This window comes from Centruroides sculpturatus, unplaced genomic scaffold (genome assembly GCF_000671375.1).
Source record: "Centruroides sculpturatus isolate CEXI.00-Female unplaced genomic scaffold, Cexi_2.0 scaffold1013, whole genome shotgun sequence".
NCBI lineage: Eukaryota > Metazoa > Arthropoda > Arachnida > Scorpiones > Buthidae > Centruroides > Centruroides sculpturatus.
In genome coordinates this window covers 242932-256443 of record NW_019385624.1, presented here as the reverse complement: position 1 = coordinate 256443, position 13512 = coordinate 242932, and the positions used below count along the sequence as shown (strand labels likewise).

At 43.3% G+C, this 13512-nt stretch overlaps 1 protein-coding gene across 1 annotated transcript; it reads left to right on the top strand.

The window, feature by feature from the left end:
- The first annotated feature begins 9462 nt into the window (after positions 1–9462).
- LOC111640708 lies at positions 9463–10140 on the top strand. The gene has a single exon (XM_023386741.1). The coding sequence runs from the start codon at positions 9463–9465 to the stop codon at positions 10138–10140; it is 678 nt and encodes a 225-aa protein (XP_023242509.1).
- Positions 10141–13512: the final 3372 nt, after the last annotated feature.

Sequence of the window (13512 nt, the reverse complement as noted above, 5' to 3'; positions counted from 1 at the left end):
GGTTACTTTACTGAAGCTACAGGCAAAGATGCATGTTTGTTTTGCATGCCAGCATCGCTGTTGCAAAGAGAAGTAATGTGGAAAGACTCATTAATGCAACTCATTCGAAAGTAAATGCTGAGTTTCTTCCGAATAGTAACATAAGAAATAGAAAACTTAATCAAATTAAAAATCAACTAATTAGCCAACAATCTATGTTTACAAAGAACACTGACAAAAATAAAAACAATAGGCTTCTTTTCTTGTGTTATAAAAAATATTTCAGGTTACTGCAAAAAAAAAAAATAAAATAAAAGCCTTTTAAGGATGAGTAGTATATTAAATAAAGTTTTATAAAAGCTGCAAAAAGTTTATAATTTAAAAAATAAATCTGAGATAATGTTTGTCATAAATTTCGACACGAACGGCTATTAGACGAGTTGAAACAGTGTTAGATATAATTTCTCAGCTGAATATTGTGCTTTTTTTCGATGCAGTTTGATGAATCAACGTATATACGTGACACACCACACTTAGACTCCAGCGGTGAGAATAGTTTTTAATGATTTCTTAATGAGAGCTCCTAAAATTACTCCTTTACAAGGCGTACACGAAGTGGAAATATACTGTTTTCTGTGAAAAAAATATTTTATTTCCGAAAACATCCTCCCAATCCAAATCAAGTTGGCATCACAACTGATGGAATTCCTGCTTTCACGAAGATTCATTAAGAATTAATTGCAGTCTACCTCAAAAATCACGTTTCCAGATTTTCTCTCTATCATTATATTATAGTCATCAACAAGCTTCTCGTGATAAATTTTTAAGTATCAACAATGTCGTGAAGGTTATAGTAAAAATTTCAAAACGCTTATTGAAAATGTGTTGAAGAAATAAACCAGGAATATGGAGTACTGCTTCTACGTACGCTTAGTCAAGAAAGGATTCTCCGTCGCTTCTGAGCATCTGTCAGCTACGATCTCACTTCTCAGAAAACGTGTTGAGACTACTTCATTTTAGAAGTTCTCTGTTGTCTAGGATTGTTAGTTTAAGTCAATAAAAATTTCAAAGCTAAAAATGCAACTTCAGAATATGGACAAAAATATTTTCTTCGTGATTTCAGAGATAGAGTCGTCTACTGCAAAATTACAACTGTGGCAATATAATCCGAGGCAAGGTGATCTAAACATTTTTCTTGTTTGAATGAACATATTGAAAAAAAATTAAATTTAAACCCGTATAGAGAAGGCGAGAAACATAAAAATGCTGTCAAAACCCAAATGACCACTCAAACCGACTTCAAAAAAATCCAGCGACGAGTTGCTTAACTTTCCCGGCAACAACATTGAAAAATGCAAACAGGAACAGAATGATAAATAAACATTTGAACTCATTTATTTGTTTATAAGGAGACATCCAAGCTGATATTCTGGATCTTGCTGAAATTTTAATAATTTTTAGTACACTTCTTTCGCAAATGCACGGTAACATAACTCGTACAAAGAAGAAATCATGTTATAAACTTTTCCATGTGCGTTATTATAAGCTTTATAAACGAATCGTAACTAGTAGACATGAACAATTATTTCTCGTAAACTATTGCTTATTGGTACGAGTTATGCTACCGTGCATTAGTGGGAATATGTAGTAAAACGTATTAGAATTTCAGAAAAATTCATGTCAATGCTTAGATATCTCCTTGTTAGTATAGTATAACCAACTACTTAAAAATAAAGTTCTATATATGTTTCTACATGAAAAATTTCATTTTGCTATAACTAAATTCGCAGACGAACCCCTTGCTCACAGCCACAAAATTGAAGCCGGAGTTTATATTCTCTGTTGGAACCTTCGCCGGAACTACCATACACCATCGCATTTACATAATGCTTGAAATCAGTGGCAGCATAGATTTGGTTTTATTTGTTTACGGCAACGCGACAGTGGGCAATCTGCCGATCTCCCGGGAAGACTCTATGAGAAACTGGCTCCTATTTAGGTGTTACTAACGTGAAGAAAACTCGGAAAACGCCATGTGGCCAGCCCGTTTGCCAAGAGCGAACCCACAACCAACTACCGGTGTTCAGTGGTTTTATCCACTCGGCCACTGGTGGACATCTTCATGGTTTAATAAGAAGGTGCAGTCGCAGAAGGGTGCACGGCATGCAAAAGTTTTGATTAAAATTAATGTTTTATCAGAAGTAGCGCCTATAAAACTGATTCTACTATGGTAGCGTGCCACGAACCCACCAGCAAAAGCAACTCATCATTACGCGTCACGAACCATCGACTGGTCGAAGTATAATTGACATTGCTGATTTGTAAATCCGATCTTTACTTAGTACATTTTTGGTAAGTTAGTTAATCATTTTGAAAAGTAGCTAACGTATATTCGTAGGTTGCAGACTAAGTTTAGACAATTGAAAGTATTTATCTTACGATAGTTTATTAAATACGGGTAAATGCAGTTTTTGTTCGTTTAATAAAAAGACAATATTGACAAAAGGAAAACCTAATCTTCATCAAACAATTTTCATAATGTCGACTCTTCAGATGAAATAAATTATTAATAATGAGAATTTCATGCTGTTAATAAAAGCAAACAAAATTTGTAAATAAATTTGAAACTCTAACATTTTATGATTTTTGTTTATTTTATTTTATAATGAGGATTCTATTTTTGTATAATTGCTAGTAAGAAGAAAATATGAATGTATAAAAGTAAACATTTTTGTTGATTCTCTTATTTTCTATATTAGGCCTATAAAATTTAGTCATTACATTTTGTTTAATTTCTAATTTTTTATTTGTGAATAAATAGAAAATTTTTCTTAATTTAGAATGAAATTTAGATAATTGTATTCAACAAAAATATTATCAAGATCAAATTTAAGACAATTTGCATTTTATATTGCTCCTAAAGGCATTAATTTTCTTAATAAAAACTTCCTTTATTATAAAAATTTACAATTTCTTGTAAAATGTATTTTATTTTACATCTTTTCCACGTTTCATTCTGCTACAAAATGAATTTTATTGTATTAATGAAAATGAAAGAAGACCCAAATATATCCAGAAATGTATATTGGAGCAGAATAGGACGCAGGAAATATATTAAGAATGCGAAATATTTTACAAGAGATAAAATTTAATTAAGAATTTATACCTGTAGAAACAATATCAAATGATATATCCTTATTGAAACAATAGTAAAAGAAACATGTTCCATTCATTCGCATAAAATACCTCTCTGAAACAATTTGAAAATTTTTTAAACTGTTAATTTGAATTTAATTTAAAGGAATAAATACATTTAAAAGAATTAATTAATTTGTTATATATGCAAACTATACGAAATTTTGAATAATTAATTCAATATTTGTGTATTCTGACTTTAAAATTAGGTAGTTAATAACAATAAAATTTAAAACTTGCCATCTGCAGAAGCTAAAACTTTAGGCTGAAATCTAAATAGTAACTTCTCCTTGACTAAACAAATATTTGAATCTCATTTATTTGCGTGAAATGCTGAGTGAATTCCGTACATGCCATACTTTATTTCCTGTACATATTCACTTTATGAAGATTCATTTTAAAATATTTTTTAAATTATAGTTTAACTACTTACAAAATAAAGTATTGATTTATATATAACGAAGAAAAAATTATCTTAAGAAATTTTTTTGAAAATATCTGATGTTTGTTGTTCTTCATTACATAAAAGCTATATTTTTTTAAAAATTTCAAACTGTACTCAAGTTACTAATAAATTTTAAACTTTTCTTTATATTTTAATATTTCTTTTCTTTATCATAAAAATAGACAAAAGAACTGTTCTTTAATATCTCTGATATCTTATCTAAAAAATTATGATTAATGCAAATTTATACCTTTCTGCATTGTTACGATGGACTGTTGTTCTTGCATCGATCATGTGACAGAATATAATGAGGGGAATATATTTAAAATACTTTATCAAATCTCTCAAATTAATGGAAAAATTAGTTATTAACTAAGTAGATGTTTAATCATATTTTTAATTATTTAATTTAAAATATGCTTTCTATTTTAGTAGAATCTTGTTCTTGTACATTAGTGTTTTTCAACCTTCTTGAATACGCGACCCCTTTAGAAGTTAAAAAATTCTGGCGACCCCCCCAGGGCCACATTTAAACTATATCAGTGATTTTAAAAGCTATGTATTTACTGTTTCACTGTACACACACTAAGGCTACATTACTCAACACTTGGCAGATTGAGTAATGCAGCCTTAGTGTGTCTACAGTGAAACAGCATAATACCAACAACACGGTTTCATCAGAATCAAACCTATGTATTTAATTTTTTTTCTGACTTAACACAAGAACTTATCACAAGAACTCAAGACAAATTAAGTATGCAGCTTTTCTTATTGGGGGAAGCTATATACTTAATTTGTTTTCAGTTCTTAAGCCGTTGATTTTTTTTTAGGATCAGTATCTTCAAAATGATTGAAACCTGAGTATTGATCAAAAAATCAAATGCGCAGTATTTTTTTAATGTAGTGTAGGACTTACACACACTTGTATTTTTCTTTTGCCCGCGACCCCCCGTGTAAGGCTTCGCGACCTTGCTGGGGGTCGCGACTTACAGGTTGGAAAACACTGCTGTACATTATACTTTTCCTGATAAAAACAGAATTATGCCGGTCATTCATGCAACTCCGTTCTAGGGAAAATTTTCAATTCAAGTCATATAACATTTGATCCAGTTCATCTATAGTTAATCTGAACCTGCTGCCTCTAAGCTTACCATATCTGTTCTTGACTTTCATCTATCTAGCACTGTTCTCGGGATTAAGACCACCGACAGACAGGAAAAGTTTATAAGCAATTTCGCATTATACATTCGCATTATACATTATAATTTTCATTTGAGAAATCAAATCAAAATTATAACATTCAGATCCTGAGGGGAGTGAGAGAAAACCCTATCCGAAATTCCGATTTAGTAGATTCGCGAGCTTCAGAAAAACTAGCGAATTTGGGCCCTTTCTTTGAAAGCAAACGAAACAGATTTTGCACTAATTATCGAAAGAAATTTTATTGTATATCACTTTCGAGTCATGTTTTTTATACGAAAGTTTAAATTTTGAGGTCTTCTCTTATCCAAGACTCGACCCAAAAAGTTTTAACCGTTCCCTTTATTTGGTCCAGACTATACATATAATTTTCATTCGCAGAATATGAATTAACGGTATATAAAATTTGGATATAATTTTCATCCGAATATATCCAAATTTCATTAGTTTAAAAAACAATAATATCATTACAATAAAATCTCGATTTAACGGATAAAGTTTCCGATCTGTATGGCATATGTGCAAATTAAAAATTTGTCCTTGAAAAATGAAGTTATTTAGATGGTAATTGAGACCAAACACGAAAGCTTAGGGATAGGAGACCCCGATTAACTATATAAGAACTTCGGTTTGAACCCGAAGACACATTATTTTAATTTAGAAATTTTCTCCTGAACGAAGTTACATAGATGATCTGCATGATTCTATTGTTAACAGGAAAAGTATGATGTACACGGGCAAAACACTACTAAAATTGCGGTGACGAAAAATTGGAGCCCGAAACTAACGATATCACAATAAATAATTGCTCTTTGTGTATTTAATTTTAAAAAATTAATACAGACTAATACAAATTATATTTTCTTTCTATTACAGAAAAAACATGTTATAGAATCTATATTAAACGAAATTAAATTTATTATTAGAAGAAAACCAAGTATCGGATAAAATATTAACTCAAATGTCTAAAAATAATTCTAGAAAATTTTGTGACCAAAGTTTTTCTGGAATCGACGCAAAATACCATAAAAGTTTTAATTATAAAAATTAGAATTTAAATAAAATATAAAATACTAGCTTACCCGTCGCGCCCCCCCAGGTAGGGAACCAAGCCTGGTCGTGGCGGGGGGACCGGCGGTGAGAGACGACGGGTAATGGGTCCCGAAAGACTCGTCTTGGTCTCGATCGCTAGTGGAGTCTTCGGACTCGAGCCAAAGGTTCCAGAGGTGTCAGAATAACATAGGCTTTGGGTCTGCGTACCAAGCCATTTAAAAGCTTGCTGTCCGCGTGTCGCTTCAGGTGGGGGACGACTCCGGCGGGGTTTCGAAACTCTCCCTAAACTGGAACCTATCTCCGCTGGAGCGGACGGCTACAAGAGCTGCTATTTGGCATTGTGGCATGCAGACTCACACTAAAACAGAAGGGAGACTGGCGCGGTCGAGGCGCGGGGCTGTTCCTAATGGTATCGGCAATAAGAGGGCCAAAATGAGCCCTCAGTAAGTCCGGAGCCGGGGGATAGTCGCCGTAACCGTCGCTAATATGGTTCCTAAGGAGGACTTGTCTTTGGACGAGATAAGTGGAGTGTAGTCGATTGGGCTCGTCTGACGGAAGTTGGCGTACACGCCGACGAAAGTTGGTAGCCCTACTGATGGAAGTGTAGGCACCCACTGGCCTGCGGTGTGATGGCACACGATAGGGGCGCTGCCGAAAAGTGGTAGGGATTCTGTGCTTCGGCAAACGATCCCGAGTCCCCCTACTCGCGACGGTCAAATCGTCTGCTTGTAGCGTGATGCGCATTGTACCCTGGGTCGATGGGTTATGTCCCTGATATTACACATTGGAGCACACAGTGGACGCCGAAACTTCTGGATTCAATTCCCGCGTCGGCACAGTGACCGGAGGCCATGGATCTGACAATCCACACCCTCTGGAAGCTGAGACACACAAAACGAACTCCTGCATCTACCCGGTGGCACGGGGCTGATGTTCCACAGTTAAAGGCGGTCGAATGCAGTCGACTTAGCCTGTGCCCGTGGTAACGCAAACCACGTAAAGCTCCTTCTGTCCGGTAAACGAAGAATCAGCTTCCCAGGAGGAAGACTTGGGCTTTGCACACCCAAGTGCTGGCCTGGGGGCCACGACCTGCATGTCGAAGCCAGTGGGGCGAGGAGTCGAACTCCCAAGCCGAAGCCTCGCTGGTGGCCAGGGGGATAGCGCCCTCAGTGGATTGAGGGATCCTGCTAGCTGATATCTATCCTGACGGGCAGTTGGCAGAGCCGCTCCTCGGTATAGGGCCAAATTCCTTATTCTTGGGGGGGGAGCGGTGCTTAAAGGCCTGACGATGCGTTGGATGGCCGTATATGGTCTCGGAGAACTGGAAACGGGAAGAGCGTCTCCTAGTAGGGCTCAGGGGGCGGCCCACGCCGAGCAACCAGCCGGGCTGGGGTAACCTTGGGTAGGAGGCCACTTAAATGGGTAGCTGTCTCGGCAGCGGGCCAATGCAGTGACGACCCGGCAATAAGAGGGCCAAAATGAGCCCTCAGTAAGACCGAAGTCAGAGCCGGCTCTTAAACGCATACCCCAAACCCCAAACGGACTCAGGGCGCCCGCGAAAGGTTGAGATCACCCTCCACCCTCCCTTTTATTTTCTATCTTTATGGTTACAATGAATAGTGCAAATAGTGAATGCATTAAGTGTGCTCCAGGCGAACCTGTGACATCGGCTGAAGCTAATTCGTTGTCCACGATAGACGAAGCAGTTGCGACGGGTGCTGACAACACCCAATCGCTGGAGAGGTGGGTGCTGCGGAAATGCAAACCCGCCAATGACTGCAGCAAGCCTGGAGAGGGCAGGCAGGATGCCATTAAGGCACCCATACCTCTGGTCTCGAGTAGCTCCGATTCGGACTCCGGTCCAGAGGCGTTCAACATGGTTACCTCGGGCGGGGACAGCGATTGGAAAGCTGCCCCTGAACGAAGGAAAAAAAAAAGGCGGGAGGTGGCCAAAACTAAAACGGGCAAGTCTGACGGCATAACGCCAAAAGACAAACCCGCCGAAGCTGCGGCGGCCGTGACTGAGGGGAAACCCTCAGCCAAAAACAAAGGCGGGCCTAAACCCAAGTTGAAGGGTAAGCGAAAGGGCCCTACCGCGTCAGTATCCGCGAAAACAAGTGCAGAAGCTGGCGAAACGCCGTCGTTAGCGCCCCCTCAAATGCAGGGGGAAGGACTTGAAACGGCTGAAAGCCGTAGGACCGCTCTGGATGATATCCAGCAGGAGTTAGCACTCTTGTTGGGTAAGTCTGACAACAGATGTCAGAAATCCACGTGCGGGGTCATCTACGGTCTTTTTAACAAAATGGCGAGTATTGTTAACGCCCAGGAGGTTGAGATGGCCTCCCTCCGGGCAGAAAACAAGACTCTTCGGGAGATAGGAGGCGCTCGACAACCTCCAAACCCTCCCTTTGAGAAAGGTAAAGCGCCACGCACGGAGCGCATGACCTATGCATCCGTAGCTGCTCGACCGGCCCAGCATATCCAAGACGGACCACGAGCGGTCGCTAAACCGAAGGTAGTCACCACGGAACATACGCTCCTGGTCTACCCCAAGGATCAAGCCATGAGTAGCGACCGTACGAGGGAGCTACTCAAATCACATATCAACCCGGTTACGTTGGGGATCAAGATAAAGAATGTGAGGCGGATCCGGAATAACGGCGTCCTGGTTGAGGTCTCGAAGGGCCAGGATGTCGCTAAACTGTCAAAAGCTATGACAGAGGGCCCACCGGCGCTGAGAGAGGCGGTAACTTGTCGGCTATCTCAAAAGCGCCGGCCAAGGGTCATTGTATTTGATGTCAGTCCAGATATCAAAAGCGAACGTCTTGTAGAAACCATCCTATTGCAGAATAGCCTAGAGGCGCAGCCTGGGGAACTGCTGCCTCGTTTCCTTCTTAAGGGAAAGGAGGGCCTCGTGAACTGGGTGATCGAGGTCTTTCCTATGGTTTTCTGCACTCTCCTGCAGCGGGGGAGAATCCATGTGGGTTGGACGCGCAACCGGGTGAGGGAACATTTGGCTTGCACCCGGTGCTACAAATGCTACGCCTTCGGGCACGTAGCAAATGGTTGTACGGCGGGCAACCAGAAGTGTAGCAAATGTGCCGATGATCACTCCTACAAGGAGTGTAATTCCACAGAGCCCAATTGCGTTAATTGCATACGGGCTAACAAGAAGTTCGGCCTACAGTTGGGTACCGGCCATTCAGCAATGAATGCCAACTGTCCGTGCTACGCACGGGAACTTGAGAGAGTTCGGGCCAGGACGGACTACGGTCCGTCCTAAACAGGAATAACTTTTTGCGTTCAACTCTGTATCTCAACACACATCAGAGGCGAACGTACGACGTGGCTGCAGATTTCTGCAGTTTAACGCCGAAAAGTGCCGTGCCGCAACTGCCCAATTGCGGGTAGAAGTGGTTGAGCGGGAGATTGACATCATCCTGCTCCAAGAGCCATACTTAGTACAAGGAAAGGTCAGTGGCCTATCACTTCAATGGAGCATTTTTGCCCAAGAAGGTGATGAATGTCGTTCCGCAGTTATCCTAACGCGGAGGAATGTTGACGCATTTGCCTTCCACGTATCGCCTCTCATGGTAGCTGTAGAACTACGGCTTCCGGGCGGCACGATGGTCGTGGTCTCCAGTTATCGCCCGCCGTCACTCAAACTGGGTGTTCTTCTGACTGAACTCGAAAAGGTTGTCTCGCCTCATAAGTGGGTAGTTCTGGCAGGTGACTTCAACGCCAAACACTCGCTCTGGGGCTCCCCTGTTGACGACCTGGACGGGGACACGATGAAGGAAGCGGCGGAGGGTTGGGGGATGCACGTTCTGAACGATCCGTTCGGAATTGCTACCTACTCCTCTCCATCGGGTGAGAGCTGGATCGACCTCACTATCGTGAGTGGGGCTATGCTTAAGCTGATCTCGCAATGGGAAACCATCGACTCAGAAAGCTGCAGCGACCATCGCTTCATTGCGTACCACGTAATGTGCGACTCGCCGGAATGGCAGAGTAGCTGCTACAGGCTTAATGACGGAAACCGCAGTCAATTTGCCAAATGCCTCAAACACAAGACGGTCGACATAGTCACACAAGTCTCTAAGGTTGAGAGTGTCGAAGACCTGAAGGATGTCGTGGCCACACTCACCGAAGCGGTCAGAGAAGCAGGAGACTGCACGCTCGCGCAACGGAGGCCCGTCAGCCACCGGTCAGTTCCTTGGTGGAACCAGGAACTGAGTGTCCTAAGGAAGCGTGTGAGGGCGCTCTGACGACGCTTCCAACGTTGCAGGGACGATGACCTTCGGGCAACCAGGAAACTGGAGTTCCAGAAGGCCAATGCCGAGTACAAGTACAAGATAAACAATGCGAAAAAGTCCTCATGGCTCAGTTTCTGTCAACGTATCTGTGATGAAAACCCGTTCTGCCTTCCTTACAAACTTGTTTCTGGTAAGCTAAAACGTAGCACGGTCTTGGGGTCCATTAAGAAACCGGATGGAACCCTAACATCCACAATGGAGGAGTCGATTGAAGTGTTGCTCCGCTCGCATTTCCCATGTGACGAGCAATCAGATGACACCAAAGAGCAACGGCGGCTTCGTTGGGAGGCGGAGTTGCCTGCTCTTGAGGCCGCGATGCCCGTGCCGGTGACTGACTCTGAGGTGACCCATACCATCGGTAACCTACGAAAAGGAAAGGCACCTGGCGTTGATGGGATCACGGCTGAAATGGTACAAGTTCTGCATCATGAACGTCCTAACCTGCTCCGTATACTGTATCAGAAGTGCCTGCTTCTGGGTCATTTCCCAGTGCAATGGAAACGGGCGCGCCTTCTGTTTATTCACAAAAATAGGCGCCCGAAGAACGAACCTAGGTCCTACAGACCAATCAGTCTTTTGCCAGTCCTGGGGAAGGTTCTTGATAGAATCCTCAGTGACAGAATTCTCCACCACTTTAAGCGGAAAGGGCTACTACACCCACAGCAATATGGATTCCGTCCCGACATGTCGACCTGCAGGGCACTACACCGAGCGGTTAATCTGGTCCACCAGAACCGCCAGCAGGGCCTCCACACATCACTCGTTTCGATGGATGTCGCGGGGCCTTTCGACAATGTCTGGTGGCCATCCATACTGGGTGAGTTGCGGAAAGCAAACCTGCCGACCACCCTTGTAACACTTTCCAGGAGTTTCCTGAGTGGACGCACGGTGGTTTATCAGACTCCAAGCAAGAGATATGAGAGGATACTGGAAAGGGGCTGTCCGCAGAGGTCTTGCATAGGACTCCTACTATGGAACGTTCTAGCAGATACGGCGCTGCGACTTATCCTCCCTGAGGATGTCCAGCTGCAGGCATATGCAGACGATCTGTTGCTAGTAGTTGCAGGCTACAGCCGCAGCGACATGGAGCGTCGCGGAAACGAAGCAATAGAACAGCTCGTTCGCTGGGGAGAGCTACATAAGCTTTCCTTTAGCCCTGAGAAATCAGAGGCCCTAACGGTGGCCCGAACCGGAGTTTTGGCACGCCGGCCAATATACCGGATCAGGGGTAACCCCATCGAAAGGGTGAACGAGTTAAAGTACCTCGGTGTAATCATTGACCAGACGCTATGTTGGACGCCTCACCTGAGAAACGTTCGCGACAGAACAAACGTCGCTATAGCGGCCTTATCTAGGCTGGCTAGGGAGAACTACGGGCTAAGCGGAGAAGCGCTTCGCACCATCTACAAGATGAGTGTTGAGCGTGTGATCTGCTACGCCTGTGGTATTTGGTGGAAGGACTCTGCAAACGTAAAGCAGAGCAGAACTCTTCTCACGATACAGCGTCCCGCAGCCCTTCGGATCTCAAGGGCATACAGAACTGTGTCGACGGAGGCGGCCCTAGTCCTGGCTGGGCTGCTCCCGCTCCCTCTCGTTGTGAGCCAAGAGGCTGCTTTTTACCGGACGACGGTGGAAGGCATTGAGGCGAAGCATTGCAATCAGAAGTGCCCAATCAGGCTGAGACGTCAGACAGACGTTTCAGGAGTCCACCCAGCCTATAGAGTTGGACTGGATTGGGAGGCCGGTGAACCGGCAAATGTCGGCATAGAAATCTATACCGACGGCTCTAAGGACGGTAGCTTGGTAGGTGCCGCGTTTTGTGTCTATCGTGACGGTGTCCATGTGTACAGTCAGTCTGACAAACTGAACGAGGAAGCGTCTGTGTTCCAAGCTGAACTGGTGGCCTTGGTGAGGGCATCCCAGTGGATCCTACTACACCCGGGTCCGGAGCTGGTCACAGTTTACTCCGACAGCCAATCGTCGCTTCAAGCTCTGGGCGACGGGTACCATCGCGATTTGCTGGTACAAGAGATCAGAAGTAACGTGCTGAGGGCGAGGCACGAACGACACCCTGCGGTGGGTCCGAGGCCACATCGGGATCACGGGTAACAAACGTGCCGATAAACTGGCAAAGGCGGGAGCCAGTGGTCCGTTTGTGACGAGGAAGGTGGAACCCTCGACTACTTACATTAAAGGTACTCTGTTACGAAGATCAATGACTTCTTGGCAGGAGCGCTGGAATCGTTGTACGGTGGGTAGGTCAACTTACGCCTTTGTGCCTAAGGTTGGCCGAACTCCAGTTAGTTGTGACTTCAGGTTGATGCAAATCTTGACCAAACACGGAAGGTTCCCCCATTTCAAGTCCAAATTTGGACAAGGAGATGGTAGCTGCCCCTGTGGGTGCCTTCGCGGTGACGCGAGGCACTACGTACTTGACTGTCCTCTTACTGAGGACTTCCGCAGAGGGGCTGACCACGTCGACTGGAATAAGCCCCCTGATCAAGTGCTTCGAACGCTTGCAGCTAGTGAAGGGAACAAAAAGCAACTCAAAGAGTTGATGGATTTTGTGTTGGATCTACAGGATCATTAGGGACCCTCCCTAGGGAGAGGCCCCACCGCCTGTTGGCTTGTGCCTTGAGCACTTGTTGAGCGCTTTTGTACAGTCTACTGTACTACTTGCATGTCTAGTTGAGGCTGGACTCGGGAAGCAATGAAGGCAAGGAAGGCAAGGAAGGCAATGAAAGCAATGAGGGTCGGCACTCTTCGGATCACCTTGACCCGAGATAAGCTAGAGCCAGAGCCCGAGCAATATCCCCGGGCCGGCTACCATTGTCTCAGTGCCCGATGGATCTCTGGGTAAAGGACCAACCGATGATTAAGTAAGTGTCCCCTACTCCCTGTAATGCCATTTGGCGGGGCAGGGACAAAGACTACTAGGTAGTTATATGAGGTTATCCGTCGCGCATTGCTGCGATCTCAGAAGAAAGGAAATTCAAGCAAACTCGTTATAATAAAATTCAATTTACATTTTATCATTTTTATTGAAACTTATTATTATTATTATTCATTTTCATCGGGAAAATATTTCAAAGTGTCGTTTCAATTCTATTTATTTATTGGAGTGCTCGTGGATACACGATATTTTTTGTTTTTCCGTCTGGTGCGTACACGAATAAATCAGAAGGTTTTCGACGCGAGCTGGCCTCATACAGTTGTACATGCGAGAAGCACGGATTCTCCAAATTTAGCCCACACACTCGTAGCGATTGTCGGAAGCGCGATATTCCCCATTTTTATATATATTTTTTAATCCTTTACAATTTT

Coding starts and splice junctions, on each gene's coding strand:
- LOC111640708 (XM_023386741.1), top strand. CDS start 9,463: ATGGTAGCTGTAGAACTACGGCTTCCGGGCGGCACGATGGTCGTGGTC.